Below are 17573 nucleotides of genomic sequence, written 5' to 3' on the forward strand. Positions count from 1 at the left end.
ATAATATTATGCCTGTTATTTCAATAACCATCAAAGTTACTAACCTCTTACTAGTTTTATTGGATTTATCAGAAAGTTTTACATAAGATCCAATCATTTATATACCGAAATAAGCTACCAAAAAATATACGAGCTTAGTGTGCCGCAATCTGTTATCCGTCCCAGTGTGAAAGAGTGAACAGGACCGAGTGCGAGGGAATGAGTAGCAGACGAAACAGACGATGACGTAGTAATCAGTGGATCCTGAGTTAGCCAGTTCCGGACTTAGCCATTTCTGTCGACTGCTGTTGAAAAGAGGGAGAGTCAGTGAATTCTCAGTCAACGAATTCCGGTCGATGCATAAACAACCACTTCCACAGTTAGTCAATGCCGATCAGCGCAGTTAGAGTCCTCTGGATGCGCAGAAAATGTGTGCTGCATTGGTACCCTCCTTATCTAGCTTGCTGATAGCCGAGTGTCTTTTAATAATATTAATATTTACCAGCAACATTTTCCCATCACAATTTTACTTGTGACAACGCAAAGACATGTGAGAGCCAAGTGGCATTTGAGATGGCTGTTGCCAACATTGCAACAATAATTCTTGTGTATTCCTCTTGTTGCGCCTCAGTGTGGCTAAACTTGAGCATCGGTCTGGCTAAACCCACAGATCAAAGTTGCTCTCGACCAAGAGATGAACAATGGCTAAAACTCTATCCCAGCAAACCGATTTTCTTGTCGAAACCAAAGTTGTGCTAGACCAACATTGCGCCAGGGTCTGAGATAATCCCGCAAGAGAATACCGATCTCAGTAATAACCCCTCAACATATATTACTGCACCTGAACTATACTCTGTACAAAATCACTCCAGACTTGGAGGGATTTGCGGTGTGGGGAAATGGAGGGAGATCAGCCAATTACAGTGATGGATAAAGTCTGGGTGGAAGCGCAGTTGCCAATTTGTCGATTAGAGTCAGTCAATTCAGTGCTTGCAGGGAGGAAGCTTCCAAGTTCAACATAAGCGCTTGAATACTCACTTGAAATTAGAGAAAACTGGCCAGTTCAAAACGGTAGCATTGCCGCCGTTTTATCACTTCTACGGTGTCTTCTGTGCTGCGCATGTCCATTCCAAGTAGAGAGTAATTTTGTACAGAGTATAATCGTCTCGGAGAGGACGGTTTATCTAGGTTATCTGTAGGTGCCTCCCCTAGGGATGGACCATTGAGGCTATTATACTTCAAATATTAATCTATGAATCAATTCAAGAACTCACCTTCTGATAACCGCACAATTGATTGTAGTTTGAGATCAAAGTAGCGAACTTCCATAACTGATAAATATGATGCATTGATGTGATCTTTGTGTGCATCCAAGATACGGTCACTCCATCCTGATAAAGCAATTCTTTTATAGTACTAATTTTTTGTGTAAGTATCTTAGCATAGCTCACAAACTCTAAAGAAATTGAAAATCTGTTTTTCTTTCATCTTGTCAATCTGAAATATGAGAAAAACAAAAATATAGTGTGGTACACGTTATAGTGGCAGTGAAGAAAGATGGATTACAACGTTGCCCGATCTCTGTCTTGTCAATGCTTCTATAGATGGTAGCTGATACAGGTTTATTGATGTATATTAACTGTTCATTCTTGTTTTAAAATAATTTTTTCAAGCAATAATTTATATTTTTTCAATAATTTCAAAATCGATTTTTATAGTCAAGATGAAATATTTTGTTTAATAATAATGAATCCTACATTGTTAAAAGTCGATCTGGCAACAGAGCAGAGCGAGAAAGAGATAGCACTAACTGTTTTGTTGAATGATGGACAAGGATAGTATGTAATACCATTGCTAATCGAACACTAATCAAGTGGACCTCACTATAGAAAGTGGACTCCCTTATAAATGTTGTTTATCTTTGTGTTCTTCCCTTACCCATTTGATAGAGAGTAACTTGGAATAATGTTCTGAGCATTCTCTCCGAATAATAGGCGTTAATATTTCCACAGCTGCACAACTTTAGCAGAGCAAAAAAATATTATCTCATAGCCTAGTAGGCTACAGTCATTTCAAATACGTCCTCCCATATCATGTACAGGTCAATCCTATTATATTAAGCGAGCAATTTCTGTATTATATATCTGTCTATTTTTATATCTGGCTTTTTTATATCTGGTTATTTATGTTCTACGGATCTCGAAATGGCTCTAACGATTTTCACGAAATTGGAAAATAGTAGGTCTATGATATAGAGATTCGATTGCACTAGGTCTCATTCTTTGGAAAACTCGCTGAACGACATTGAAAGGAAGTGGAGAGACAGAATTATCTCCAGCTGTGTAATCATAATTAATCAGCGAGAAATTTTATCCAGCTAGAAATTTAATCGATTTGATCAACATAATCTGATTTGTTGACATTACATGATAATCCTCCTAAACCAGAGTATATAAAATTTTCAAGTTGATCATTATTTGACAATTTCAATGATTAGTGAGTGTTATTTTGTTAATCAATTTTGTTTGTATGTAATCTAATTATTTTTTTTTTTTTTTTTTTTTCAAATGTTTGAACAGAAATTGAACTTGAATTCAAGTGTATGGACATAACCTACTTTCTGGACTATTCATAGTGTATGAATCAAAATTCGGGAAAAAACAGTTTTGGGCTGTGCCTGTTAGTACTTCCCCAATAGTCCAGTCAATATAGACGTAAGAAGGGGGTGTGCTTGCAATTTATATTGTAGATCTGATTTTTTAATATATTATTTGGTACATAAGAGAAGTACAGAACCAATTTCTTCATGCAAAATTCCCTTGTGCTAGAGACAGAATGGCCCAAAAACCTTGTATTTTCGGCTCATTTTCCAGTTTTCAGCTATTTCGCAAAATCTCGTAATCGGACAGATAAAATTGCTCCTGCCTTTTTACTAGAATTAAAATTCTGAACTGAATGGAATCATTCGAAAATCTCTATCTACAATAGTGAGTTACTGAGTTATAATTTTTCAAAAATGATTGAAATTTGAAGAGAAAATCAATTTTTTATTTTGATCAACAATATTTTCCGATTGTTGAAATCTAGATGTATAATCAAAATCCCTCTGGGCGTATTTTTGTGCTCTACAATCTGAGATCAGTGTATCGCTCTATCTCATATAGATTTCCAGGTACATCAGCTGACAACAATGCTCCTTGTATGTGGAAACACCCAATTCTCAGCTTCAACCATGAACATGATACACTTCATTTGAGTATTTCCTAGTGGAAAGGCGCGCTTAAGGACACCTCAAGGATCAAAATTTCAAACACTTATAACTTTGACACAATGCTCAGATTTCATCTTACTACACTCCATTCTTCTCAGCTAGTCTAGGCGGTCCAAAATCATGCATCATGAGTCAAATTCGGTCGAAAAGTAGAAAATCTATTTTTCAGTGTACTTAAGTTCATATTCCAATACACAAAAAATGGCCAATTTCTATATTCAAAGCTGCATGTCTTGTGAAATTCTTCTGATAAAATTCCCAAATCCAGTGAGGAGTGGAAGCTGTCCCCCTCTACCCCACTCCATAGATAATACTTTTGATTCCGAAACAATTCAAAATTTACAGAAGATTATAAAAATGACGATTTAAGTTTTTACATTCCTTTCGTGATTTTACTGTTGATCAAGAGTTTCTAAAACGGGTCCGATACATAATAGAAACTCATGATGATTCCAAATTGTAGATAAAATTCATCCTCTACGAGCTCAGTTGCCTAAAATTCATCTTCAATCACTTTTCCCTATCATAGAATGCCAAAACCGTTAATATGAGAAATATCTACAGTTTCCGAATTTTTTCAACAATCGAATCTCACATTACGAACATATTTTTTCATGTATCGTTCACAGCAGGTGGAAGAGCAAATTCTATTGTACATTTCAAGATCAAGTAATGATTTTGATAATAAGGGTTACCGAGATGCATAGCTTCGAATATAGAGATTGGCCATTTTTTGTGTATTGATTTTGAACCGCTTGACGAGCCGAGAGAATGAAGTGTATACGATGAAATCTGAGCATTGTGTCAGAAGTTATAAGTGTTTGATATTTTGATCCTTGAGGTGTCCTTGAGCGCGCCTCTCCACTAGGAAATACTGAAATGAAGTACATCTAACGGATGATTCTCATAGAACATAATTTCATGAACTTATGTCATTATGAAAATATCAATGAGAAGACTATGTAGTTGGTGATGATGGTGAAGCTGAAAATTAGGTGTTTTCACAATACAAGGAGCATTGTTGTCAGGTGTACCTGGAAATCTATAATTATGAGATACTACCTGATCTCAGATTCTAGAGCACAAAAATACGCCCAGAGGGATTTTGAATCATACATCTAAATTGTAACAATCGGAAAATATTGTTGATAAAAACAAAAATTCATCAAAAATTGATTTTCTCTTCAAATTTCAATCATTTTCGAAAAATCATAACACAGTACTCATTGGAGACAGAGAGCTCCAAATGATCTCATTCATTCAAATTTCATTTCCAGAAAAAGGGCAAGAGCAAAAAATTTTTTGTCTGATTACGAGATTTGGCAGAAATAGCTGAAAACTGGAAAAATGACCGAAAATACAAGGTTCCAGGTATCAAGCACAAGGAAATTTTGCATGAAGAATAATCTGACATAATGGCATCTTCCAGAAAATTTATACTACGTTAAGAATATATGAAACTACATGAATTCGTTGTATATAATTGATAAATATATATATAAATCTTTGGATTCGTTACTGTCATTTGAAAACTAGTACAACTTTCATCGGAACGCTTCAGTTAGGCCTACTTTGAGTTCGGAGAAATGAATGTTTTATTTTGAATTTGCTTAATTTTGCCTCGATCGGTCGTAATTGGATGTTTACTACACGTACGTAAGAGAGCGTTACATTGCTCTGTTTCGAAACGAGGAGAAATATTTATCAAATCACGGAATGAGAATTGAATTAAACAAATTTGATGGAACGACAAAGTTTAAAGCATGCTTGAGCCGATGTAATGAATTTCTGGTATAAGGAGGAAACTCCAGTAAGACTTGAACAACTGAAGTGTTCTTCACAGCTTCAAAAGATGGCTTCCCTGTTTGATCCTTGATTTAGTCCAATTACGAGTGATGCTGGAATCCAAGATCCAGCTTCAAAATCGATTGGTATGAACTTTCTTTCATAAAACGTTTCAACTACTGAATGATGCTGCTTATTACAGATTACTAGTATGACGGTTCCTGGAAAGTTGTCATTGACATCTACGGTAATGAATGACATAAGTACTTGAAGGTTGTCAATGTTCTTGTAATAATCATCAACATGTACAGCAAGGATTACGTGAATTCGAATCGAGACAAATGATTCTGCAGTTGAAAATGCAATCAGCGACTCGTGCTGAAAATTTATCCTCTTTTCAACTAGTAGAGAAAAAAATTAACTTTTGAGATACTTTTTAATCCAATTAGTATCAAGCATTTCCAGTGTAGAAAGCTGACAATGTAGACTATCTTTCGTCAGGAAGTATAATAATAATAATGAATAAATCATTATATTTATGAATTAAAATTATATTACTGTACTATAATCCCAATTGAATGCTGTAAACCACTCCCTGGAACCAAAACTTGGATTTTCGTTCATTATCTCTTATATATAAAAGCGAAATGGCACACTCATTGAATGACTCACTCACTCGCAGAACTAAAAATCTACCGGACCAAAAACGTTCAAATTTGGTAGGTATGTTCAGTTGGCCCTTAGAGGCGCACTAAGAAATCTTTTGGCAATATTTCAACTCTAAGGGTTGTTTTAAGGGTTTAAAGTTAAATTTTAATGAAAAATGTCCATACCATATGTTAATATAGAACTATAATCTAAAGAGAGTACCTCTTCGAACAACAGTGTTAACTGGTAACTAAATTAATAATATTGTCAGGCTGGCATTAAGTTTAGTTGACTTTGTTAGGTTGGCACCAAGTGAAGATTAAAATGCATATATCGCGGAAAAATTGATTGGGCACTGCTACTTCAATCAGAGCTATCCTGGAAATTATATACTAGACGGCCGGCTCGCTTCGCTCGCCATATCCGTTTAGCCAGACATTTAGTCTGGATCCCCGACTGGATCGTCCTAACATATAATAAAAATGCTCAAATGAAAAATGCAGGCGAGCGTAACGAGCTGCTGATCTTATTCTTGACGATCCAGTCGAACGAAAACAATCATTCAAGATTTTTCCTTCCAGCTGTAGGTTCATATATAATTTGTGAGGAGTATTATTCTAGCTCTATGATTCCATATTCTAATATAGTGCACGTTATGAAGTTAGTGGGAAAGATAGGACAACAGCGTTGCTGATTCTCTGCGTCATCACTACCTTCTATGATATAGTACATTCCTAGAAAATCAGATTGCTTATTTATATCTTTTCTGCATAGGGCTACTTGTAATAAAAGTAGAAATAAAAATGAAAATCTCAGTACCCTTTTTGAATTATTTAATCACAACATGTTTCGGACATTCACATGTTGTGATTAAATAATTCAAAAAGGGTACTGAGATTTGTTTTCTCTCTATTTTTTCAGATTGCTCATTCTTGTTAATAGAAATTACATCAATGTAATATCAATCACTTGTAATACAATACACTAATATGGATTGTAATATCCATTACTTGTAATATCAATTACATCACATTCGCCAAGAAAAAATTTTTTCTTAATGGTTGAGATTAATTATTTTGGTTATAAATTATAAGAAAATTACATTCCTTCATGAACCAGAAACAATTTCTCAACGTTGCGGAACTGGAAAAGGATAGATCTATTCGCTTTCTCTGGTGGCAGACGAGGACAACAACATCAATGTTAATCAAGGGCTGACTTCATAACGTGAACCTCATTCTAATCAGGCAATGTTCATTAGACATTCATATCAATTTTTGTTTCAAATGAATGGAGTATTTCTGTTCTATAGATCACATGACAACAATGATTGTGGCAATAACTCACTTGTCCAGTATCCGTGTCGAATTTGTACAGTCTTAGGCCAGGATTATTCGCGGATCCGCTGTTAGTTCTTCTCGGCGTCACCGCGGGAGCCATCAGCATCCAAGATACTGGTTGACCTGCAAGTTCATGTAATATTATTCCACTAAATGTATTGGATTCGAATTTAAACTAGTTCCAAACTCATGCGATTATTATAATGATTGATTATGAAAAATGAAATAAAAAAATTAGTAGTAGATGTTCACAAAATAGTTGAAATGCAAACAATGATAGATATATATATATATTTTTTTTCAGTTCATCAGAGATTGACAATGGTGTAACAACCGAAACCGGTCTTTCTACTTTTAATGAAATCTGTCGTTTTTGACAATTTCTTAGCCTTCTATTTGCAATAATGGATCTATACAGATTTGAATGTCAAACCAACAATTTAGACATTCTTATTACATAAATTGGCAATAATTTTGTGATATAAAACAGCTTTCCAGTAGAAATACAAATGGAGAAAAACAATCAGAAATGAATATTTATCAAGAATAAAAACGGAAATCAATAAAGATTCATATTAAATTGCATTTATTTTAACTTTAGACTGTACGAACTAATTGAGAGAGTTATGTTGATAGAGTTCTGGGAGTTAAACTTGTTGGTATGTTGATAGGGTTCTGGGAGATTAATTGCAGCTCGAATAACAACAATCCATCTCAAAATTCACTTGCAAACCAATTGATAGAATAAATTTGCAACGTTGATAATGAGTAGCGAGCAGCGGGAACAATATTTGCACTTGTGCACTCAATTGTAGCCCTATGCTCATTTCCGACACAATGGACCAGGATACACAAAATGCATGTATCATGCCCAGAATGGCACGAACGCCAGACCACTGGCGACTAATTTAACAGGGTGTTTGCGGTTTGAGCCGTTTTTGAGCTCAAACCCTGATTCATTGGGGCGCCAGCCGCTTAGAGGTCTTCCCACTAAAATACGGCTACCCACTGTTGCAACTCATAAATGCGATAATATTCCAAGAGTTTGCACAATATTTGGTTGTTCCAAATAACGATTATGACAACAAAATTATTGCTAACAATAATTGAGAATTATAGGCACAATAGGTTTTTATTAATGAAATAAACAATGTCATAAATAGAGAGTATGAAATGTAATAACATAGAATAAACAATCCACACCAATAACCAGTTTACCATACTCCAATTAATTTCCAATTACCAATCTATTATTAATCAATCAATAATTACATTCCCTAAATTTGATTTATTTTTCTATTTTTCCCTGTCATGTAATCCATGTCAGAGGTAGGCCTATTTATTAAACATGGAAAAACATTTACAACTAGCTGGCCCGGCGAACTTCATACCGCAAAAATAGTTTAATGCATCTCATGACAAACTCGCACACCTGAGGAGGCGCGATGCGACAGATGATAGATAGATGACTTCTCAACTGCAAAGTAGATAATTTACTAAAAATCAATTAATTCTGAACACCGAAGGCAGCACAATTATTCGAAACAAAGCAATGTCTTTAGAGCACGTAAATCTTAACCTGAGGCCGCACTGCTGGATGTTCAGAACACACAGAACAGTCATTTTGCTTTTAGTCGGGCGTTAGAATAAAATACATGGGTGGTTATGGAGCAGCACACATTCTTGTCTACTATCTATCGACTGCTGTTGTATGACGCAATGATTTTTATTTCTGTATGTGGGCAGGTCACAAATCTTCTCCCATAGGGATTACATGTAAACTTTGAAGGACCGAAGGAGAGAGTCCTGAAGTCGGATTTAAATTTGACAGGCCATAAACCTGGTCCTGAACATAACGAACACAACTAAAAAAGGCATCAAATTCGGTCCCCACATGAAAAAGTTATTGAATCTCAAAATTTGAGTTTCGGTTTTTTATTTATATAGATATGGAAAATAGTCGTTACATACTTGGATTGATTTCCTCAAACTATCTTTTAGCATCCCACTATAGAGTCTATGTGTCGTCAATGAAAATACATTCTATACTCAAGCCACAGAAAGTCTCCTAAATTTTCTAGAAATCGCCATATTGTTTGAATCAACCTCCAATCATACACTAGTAGTTCTGTGAACAGTAGACCTCACGCAGTATTCCCATCCACAAGTACCAGATTGAAACTATAGACCTTATAGAATACAGCAATAGACTGGCTTCTCCACACATCTGTGTTATCACTTGTGAGCTGATTTATGATGAATAATTCTATAGTCTGACTTTTACTCTAATATTGGCGTATGAAGGAGGCTCCTTTTTCCTTTCATATTATCCTTGAAATGCAAAATTTCCAAAAACCTTGTATATACGTCGACGCGTAATAAAAAAAGGAACGTACAAATTTCATGAAAATCTATTACCGCGTTTCGCTGTAAATGCGCAACATATAAACATTTAAACATTAAGAGGAATGCCAAAACCGTCGACTTGAATCTTAGACCTCACTTCGCTCGGTCAATTACAAGGGGTGGGAGTGAGAGGAAATCAAATCATCACAATTCGAGTTTTCCATCTGGATTTTATTTTAATCTAATGCCTCTCACTGAAGTTTCTTAAAAATGTGTTTTGGAAACTTATAATAATAAGGTATTAATAGTGAATGGCAAATAAACTATAACAAATAGTGAGAGGTATTATCCAAGACCAATAAGGACGTCAGTTGTTATATCAGACATGCAGACCTGCTGGATTTTTTGGGAGCCCCCCTATGATTTTTGAACTTATTCCCCAAGAATTTGAATGTGAAGTAGTCTGCGTCTCAGAACCCCCCACAACACTCCTCGAGCACGAGATACTAGCTGGTGTCACATATCATCAGAAAAAGTATTCTTTTTATTCCTTATTCTCTATTGATTCATACACTAAGTACATCATAAAAATGATAGGGAGAGAAAAAATAACTTAACCTTGTGCTATTCCCCTCCCAAATTTAGATAAGGTTACACATAGTCCAAAATAAATTAAGGCCCAGTATTATCATTATCCATTTGAATCTACGAATGAATGTCATAGTATAGAACATAATAAATTATTGACCGAGCGAAGTGAGGTCTAAGATTCAAGTCGACGGTTTGGCATTTCTCTTAATGTTTAAATGTTTATATGTTGCGTATTTACGGCAAAACGCGGTAATAGATTTTCATGAAATTTGACAGGTACGTTCCTTTTTTAATTGCGCGTCGACGTATATACAAGGTTTTTGAAAATTCGCATCTCAAGGATAATATAAAAGGATAAAGAAGCCTCCTTCATACGCCAATATTGGAGTGAAAATCAGACTATAGAATTATTCATCATAAATCAGCTGACAAGTGATTACAAAGATTTGTGGAGAAGTCAGTCTATTACTGTATTTGTATAAGGTCTATAGTTTCAATCAAAGACCTTAAAGTGATATGCATCTTTAAGCTGGGTTTACAACAAAGTTATTAACAAAATGTTAATAACTTAATCCTTATAGATTCCATTAGATTGAACGGAAGTTGACAAACACACATCTTCATCATGTGTATGATAAGTTATGTTCAATCTAATATAATCTAAAAGGATTGAGTTATAAACATTTGTAATAACTTTGGTCTAATCGCAGGTCTTTGGTTTCAATATTATGTTTTGCAGTCATGGTATTATTATGCGTGCCCAATAGTATCAATATTCTCACATTCGAAAAAACTAATTCAATGGGTGATTAAAAATAAAAAGATGAAATAAATAATGCTGGAGAAATTATTATATTTTTGATTGTAAAAAATCAATTTTCATCAGATAGAAAGAATATCGGAACTGATGAACTATATCTTATGGAATACAAATTCAAACGTGAACTGAGTTTGTTAACATTAAAGTGACATCAGGTACTTGTGGATGAGAATACTGAGTGAGGTCTACTGTTCACAGAACTACTAGTACTACAATATTTGAATGCCTGATTATGATCAAAATATGACAGCCGTTAATGGAAAAGGGATTGGAAATATCAATACAAAAGGCCTAGTATCATTGTTGTAATGATTCATGCCCAATTATTAATCATTCGTTGTTTGTTCAAGAGATGAGTTTTGGAACTGATGTATTCGACAATAATGTGAATTGAATGTAGAAATTGAAATAAGAGACATTTATTTGTAGATTGGAATGGATAATGATTATACTCTTCTGATTGGAAACTGATATTATTCAGATAAATGTTTGTTAGTTCATTTGAGACCGCAGATTTATTGATTATCGTATGCAATAAACTGTTTCAAGCTGTTTCCAATATTCATGCTCTGTCATTATCAGATATTTCGACGTACAATGCTCCATGTTGAGGGAATTCCTCTTCAAAATACTATCAAAACATGATTGATGATGAATATTACACAAACATGCTTGATAAAAACTTATTGATAGACCACAGATGTATTATTTATTGTATGCAATAAACTGTTTCAGCTGTTTCCAATATTCATGTTTGTCATTATCAGATATTTCGACGTACAATGCTCCATGTTGAGGGAAATTCCTCTTAAAAGTATTATAAAAACATGATTGATAATTGAATATTACACAAACATGCTTGATAATAACTTATTGATTGACCACCGATTTATTATTATCGTATGCAATAAACTGTTTCAAGCTGTTTCCAATATTCATGCTCTGTCATTAACAGATATTTCGTACAATGATTCAAGTTGAGTGTAATTGAGAAGTCCTCTTCAAAGTACTATCAAAACATGATTGATGATTGAATATTACACAAACATGCTTGATAAAAACTTATTGATAGTATGTTGTAGAAGCTTTTCTGCTCACCTTGGTCACTGTAGACAAGTCTAAATGTATCTGAATGTAGATGACCGAAGAATTGTCCCACTATTATTTGAGCATATTTTCTGACTAAGCGGAGATATCTTCTAGCGAATTTTTCTTGGAAGAGCGGAACAGCTTCCGGTTGCCTCTCATCTGCTCCTGGTCCCATGTGACCGACCAAGTACACCTGAAACATAATCAACAACATCAAATTCGATAAGATAAATTCCAATTTACCTTAGCCTGATTTGGTTAAGTCATCTTGTATTTTGGTTGTCATTTATTGATTGAATTTTGGATCACTATAATACCATATACTTTAATGAATAAATAAACTAATTTCGACTTTCATCTCCAGAGACATAAGAGTTCATTAGATTGAAAAGATGAAAGTAATGTGAGGTAAGGAGATAATTTCAAATTAGGGAAAATTCTGTTCAACAAGATGTCATTTTTAGAAAAGCATGTGCGCGGGAATGTTGATGACTGGAATAGTATATTTCGCACCTAGAGCAGAAAATGAGATTTTTCGGCTCGAAATCGGTTTTCAAGCCTTAGACCGAGAACTAGAAAAGATTGAGAGCCGAAAAAACATTTTTGCCCGTGGTGCAAACGATATTTTTCGCCACACTACAGGTATTGCTGACAAAATAAATGAAGAATACAAAATGAAGAATACTCGTTATCGTACCTATCTCTTGATTTTAGTGGTAGAAGATTTGCAGTCAGGATTTCAGATTCTTCTAAAATTTCACGTGGAATATCACGGGTGTCGTCATCTTCAAGCATTTTTGAAAATTCGGAATGTTCTAATCAACAATAAATAATTGAATAAAAATGGTTGTGAACGGAATGCTGAATTAGTTTGATTCAAAATTGGAACTGAAATAATGGCGACTTCAGATGAAGAAAGTTGATACTCGCCCAATCTAGCGGATGACTTATTAACTACAGATTCTCATGTTAGCGGCTGGAAAGAGTACCATGAGTAGGCGGAAAGAAACCTGTTTCTTACATCAGACGAGAGTCGTCTGCAAACAAGGTCTTTCAGATCTACGTAGGGACTGGAAAACAGCTGCTTTCTGTGCAGTGTGGCAAAGACATTTTTCCTAGAATGTTGCTTCCTAGAAAAGTAACAATCGAGTGTATTCTTTCCATTTCCTACATTTACCTTGAACAGTGACAATTCCTGCACTGATTACAGGACGCAAAGAAACACTTTATCGCACTAGTGCGCAAAGTATTACTTTGCGTACTCTTAATACTTGCATATATCTTGCAGCCATCCCAATCAGCTGTTGACTTGTTGCGTGTATTTTGAATGCGAATTTGTTCTATATATTTTTTCTGATTTTCAAATAAATAAAAATGAGAACTCATTAAATTACATTTTGAATATTATTAATATCATTATTTCAAATATTTTTTGCATTCATAAATTGATTGGTTGAAGAATTGTTTTAAAATATTGATGAGAAGATTTACTCAAAATTATTCAAATTTTCAAATTGACTGGATAATTAAATTTTTAATTTGAATAAATTATCGATTATTAATTTTCAATGGATATCAAGTTTAAATTGGATTAAAGTTGTTATTAATGACAAAATTATACAGACAAACATTGAAGGATTTCAGCCATCATTTTACGAATGATCAACCACTTTTCATATTCAATGGTAACTGTCGGAAAAATTTAATGTGAAATACGTGCGCAAAGTTCCTGCTGCACTCAAGAAACCATTCCGCCCTCGTCTACGGCTCGTGGGTAAACGTTTCTTTCGGTGCAGCAAACTGTCACTTTGCGCACTAGTTCCACAAATATCTAAAACATAATTTGATTAATGTTAATTTTAATATTAACTAAAACATAAACATTATTCTAAACATAATTCGATCATGAACTCCATAAACTAAGGGACTGGTGCTTTCAAGCTGAAGGTACTCGGATGTCTCTTGAGCAAGACTGGGAGAAATATATGTATAATTTCGTAGTTGGAATATAAATAACTAATCTCCCTCCATAATTGCATTCTTGAAGAAGAGAAGATAGAGGCCCGGTTGTACTATCAAATATAACCATGATTAACTGCGTTTCAGTCTCTCAAAGACTGATATCTTTAAAATGCCTGATTCTGATTTCCTTTATCAAACAGAATCAGTTCATCTTAGACGTATCATTTCAGTATTTCACTCAACATAGAATACTGTTTTTTACATTGAACATTTTATGGAAAGGTTTCCTTTCATAACTCAATACTTCACTTCCCATGAGCTGAAAATAATAATTACGTCATCAACTCGATCTGACGCACAAAATATGTGGGTACCTACTATTCCCATACTCCTGTACTAATACTGGCATACCATGTTAATCACGGAGCTGAATAACTAATAACTCTCTCTAGCTCACTCCAGTGTTTCGGATGACACGTTAAGCCGTCGGTCCCGGCTGCCTAAAAAGCAGTCGTTGGTCATGTCAGAGGCCCTGAAATTGATCAGTTGAGACCTGAAAACTCTGACACCAGACCTGAGCCAGCCAGGTCACTCGATATTATTATTATTATTATTATTATTATTATTATTATTATCAGAGCTTATCCTCGTCATGTCTTTCCATACCAATAAACATATTTAGTTTATTAATAATCATCAATCACTGCCATTAGTTAAAGCAACATTTTTCAATCTATATTGTTGATCACGGGATGGCTAGCTCTCTCTATAGTTCTCGTTTCACTTCTGGTTATTACTCTAGCTTCCACTCTATTTTTCTGTTTGTCGTGATGTAAAGATCTACCAACTACCCTACATGATCCTTCATCCTATACTATTAAACTATAGATTTATGTTTATATGTTTAGAGGTTTGGATGTTTAGATGTTTGTATTTCACCGGATTTCGAAAACGGCTCTAATGATTCTCACGAAATTCTGAACATAGTAGGCTCATAATATAAAAATTTGATTGCACTAGATCTCATCCCTTGGAAAACTCGCTGAAGGACATTAAAAGGATAATTATTACTCATTCTTGTAAAAACAGCTGATAATAATTATTTCGTCGCCTGTTGATGATGGACGTGGAGTGAGCGAGTTCATGTGTGTGGGACTGTATCAAAATTATGACTCAGCTGAACTTTTGTAATCATTCAATCAGGTACTTAGTGCCGGTTTCAAAAAGCCGGGTTATTTTCAATCTGATAATCCAGTAGATCCATCTTTTTGAAATGGTCTTCTCTGATTTGGTTCACGTGAAATAATCAGGAATAAAATTTAACCGGCTTTTGTGCAACTGAGACTTTATGAGGGAAATTTTTGCATTTCTGGGAATTAATCTCAATTTACTGTGATTAGATAGAACATTTCTGTAAGAACTATGAATGTTATTATAAATTCTCCTTCCGTAATAAATTTTTAATGCTTTAGTACTCCAGAGCGAAGTTCGGTCCCCGATATTAGTGATTTTATCAAAGATTTTTCGCAGAAAAAGGATTATCGGAAGTTTCCGAAGTTAATTTCCAACTTATCATGCATCAGATTCATATTTACTTTGTAAAGATCTGACACTGAGCTAGCAACTACCCTACATGATCCTTATAGTGATTTTATCAAAGCTTTTTCGCGGAAAAAGGATTATCGGATGTTTCCGAAGTTGATTTTCAACTTATTATGCATCAGATTCATATTTAATCTTGTGCCCCATGACATGTGTTTCTTAGAAATTCCAATGCACAAGCAGAATGCTGTCCATCCTCAATTTCCGTTAAACCGTAGAACAACCGCACTCAGAGAGTCCAAACTTTGTTAGTGTAGGAAGACCATTCCCAGGCTCTATTGAACAGATCGTTCAACTGCTGCTTAACTGAATCACATCCCTGTGAATATGGGTGCATTCAGTAGTAGAGAAGTAGCCAGTTATGCGCTGTCTGTTGACCTGAATCTAATTTATCGCCATTGAAAATGTTGTTGTGAAGCTGGCGGGATAAAAGCGCTTTGTGGTGAGCTCGAAATTAAGGTGAGTTCATACGAGAGCGTGCACGAGGCGGCCAATTTGCCGCATATTAATTTGTAGCTATGAAAATTTAATTAGATAGATTGCGGGAAGAGTGGGACAGGGAAGAGTGACGCTAGAATATCGGGCCGCCTTCATTATCAGGCTCGACACTCTCCAAGGGATAGCACATCGTAAACGTGTCACACTTGAGCGTCAGGGACTTTTGAGGTTATTAAGTCTACAACTATCTCTTGAAACCCCGCTCCCTCCAAAACCTACACCGTAGTCTTGCCGCCATTTTCACTCGCAAATTCACTTTCCGAATGGCTGATACTATCTTGAAGACGCTGTCTCAGCTCTCAACACTCAGTCAGGACATACTTTCATCTCCACCTTATCCACTTCCCTTTGTGATAAACAAGTCTCTCTATCGCCCAACTCTTGAGAGAATGTGATTCAAGTTACATCACTGAAAAGTTATTATATTTTATGCATATTTACTCTCCCTGTTACGGCAAGGCCATTAACATCAGCTTCTGGAGATCCTTTCAAATTGAATAATCTTTTACAACTTCATAATAATTGGACTACGGTTTTTTCTATCTCATGGATATAATTTCACATTGAAAATGAATATTAGAAATGGAATTTGTTCAAACGCTGATTAAATAAATGAATGATAATTATTTATTAAACGAAAATCGCAATTGACTGCTGTAAAATCACCACGAAGACTTCAGCTACTGCAAATATTGACAACAGGGTTAACAGATATATGTGTGATTTACAGCATTCAATTATGATTTTGTTTTAATAATAATATTATTTATCAACTTTGATGAGTTTACTTGGTAAACACCTTGCTTTGGACTTTGATCTTGGAGTGAAGATTCACGGATTAACTGAATTGATACATTCAATTAAAGACGATAAAGTCCACTACTCAGTTATATATCATTCCAGATTTGATTCTATCTATCTGCAGTTATTATACTTTCTATGAGTGGTTCTTGTAATTTCAAAACATTCTCCATAATTGGAACCAAGAAAAAATCCATGTCACACTGTAAGAAAATTGAAACTGACTATCAATAGCTCATACGTTTTCAAGGGAACGAGAATATCATGAGAAACTTAATTTGAAATAGAGAATAACGTTTATACTTAGATGATAATGCAATCGAAGGTAATCCAATAGCAGAGCTTAGAGGATAATCTGATATTCATAATAAACTAGAACAAAATAACTCATTTTCTTCTTCAGATCTATCACATGGAAATTCAGGTAAAGTATTGTGGTCTTATTCAATTGAAAAAAAATTATAGACAGTTTTTTTATTATATAGGCAGATTTATTTAAAGACAATTCTCGAGATGAGAACAGAACGAGTAAGTCGCAGTGAAGATCGATGCCACTGAACAGTGGAATGATGAAAACATTAGTTTTTGGAGTCATTGATATAGAAGATCGATAGCGAGCTGAAATCCACATATCGACTTGACCCTTTATCTTTGTACGCCTTAAAGGTGCGTACGGATATACGCGCCGCGAACATGAGCAATTCACTTTTAATCAGCTGACCATATCTGTATTTTTACAGAAACGGTAAGATACAGATATAAAAAGCTTCTTATCAGCTGATTTTAAGTGAATTGCTCATGTTCGCGGCGCGTAAATCTGTACGCACCTTAGGGCGTACAG

At 34.8% G+C, this 17573-nt stretch overlaps 1 protein-coding gene across 1 annotated transcript; it reads right to left on the reverse strand.

Annotated features, from left to right (window-relative positions):
- Positions 1-1416: 1416 nt before the first annotated feature.
- LOC111050287 (acid sphingomyelinase-like phosphodiesterase 3b) lies at positions 1417-12056 on the reverse strand. The gene is made up of 3 exons (XM_039444171.1): positions 11879-12056; positions 7031-7146; positions 1417-1476 (listed from the first exon to the last, which is right to left on the reverse strand). The coding sequence occupies exons 1-3, from the start codon at positions 12042-12044 to the stop codon at positions 1417-1419; spliced, it is 342 nt and encodes a 113-aa protein (XP_039300105.1). The 5' UTR covers positions 12045-12056.
- Positions 12057-17573: the final 5517 nt, after the last annotated feature.

The sequence above is a fragment of the Nilaparvata lugens genome, unplaced genomic scaffold (genome assembly GCF_014356525.2).
Source record: "Nilaparvata lugens isolate BPH unplaced genomic scaffold, ASM1435652v1 scaffold3317, whole genome shotgun sequence".
NCBI lineage: Eukaryota > Metazoa > Arthropoda > Insecta > Hemiptera > Delphacidae > Nilaparvata > Nilaparvata lugens.

What these genes read in the sequence shown, in the direction of transcription:
- LOC111050287 (XM_039444171.1), bottom strand. Translation starts at nt 12,044, where the DNA reads ATGGGACCAGGAGCAGATGAGAGGCAACCGGAAGCTGTTCCGCTCTTC. An exon ending in ACTTGTCTACAGTGACCAAG is followed by an intron (nt 7,147 to 11,878) that starts GTGAGCAGAAAA and finishes ATGAACTTGCAG; the next exon opens with GTCAACCAGTATCTTGGATG. An exon ending in TCGACACGGATACTGGACAA is followed by an intron (nt 1,477 to 7,030) that starts GTGAGTTATTGC and finishes CTCATATTTCAG; the next exon opens with ATTGACAAGATGAAAGAAAA.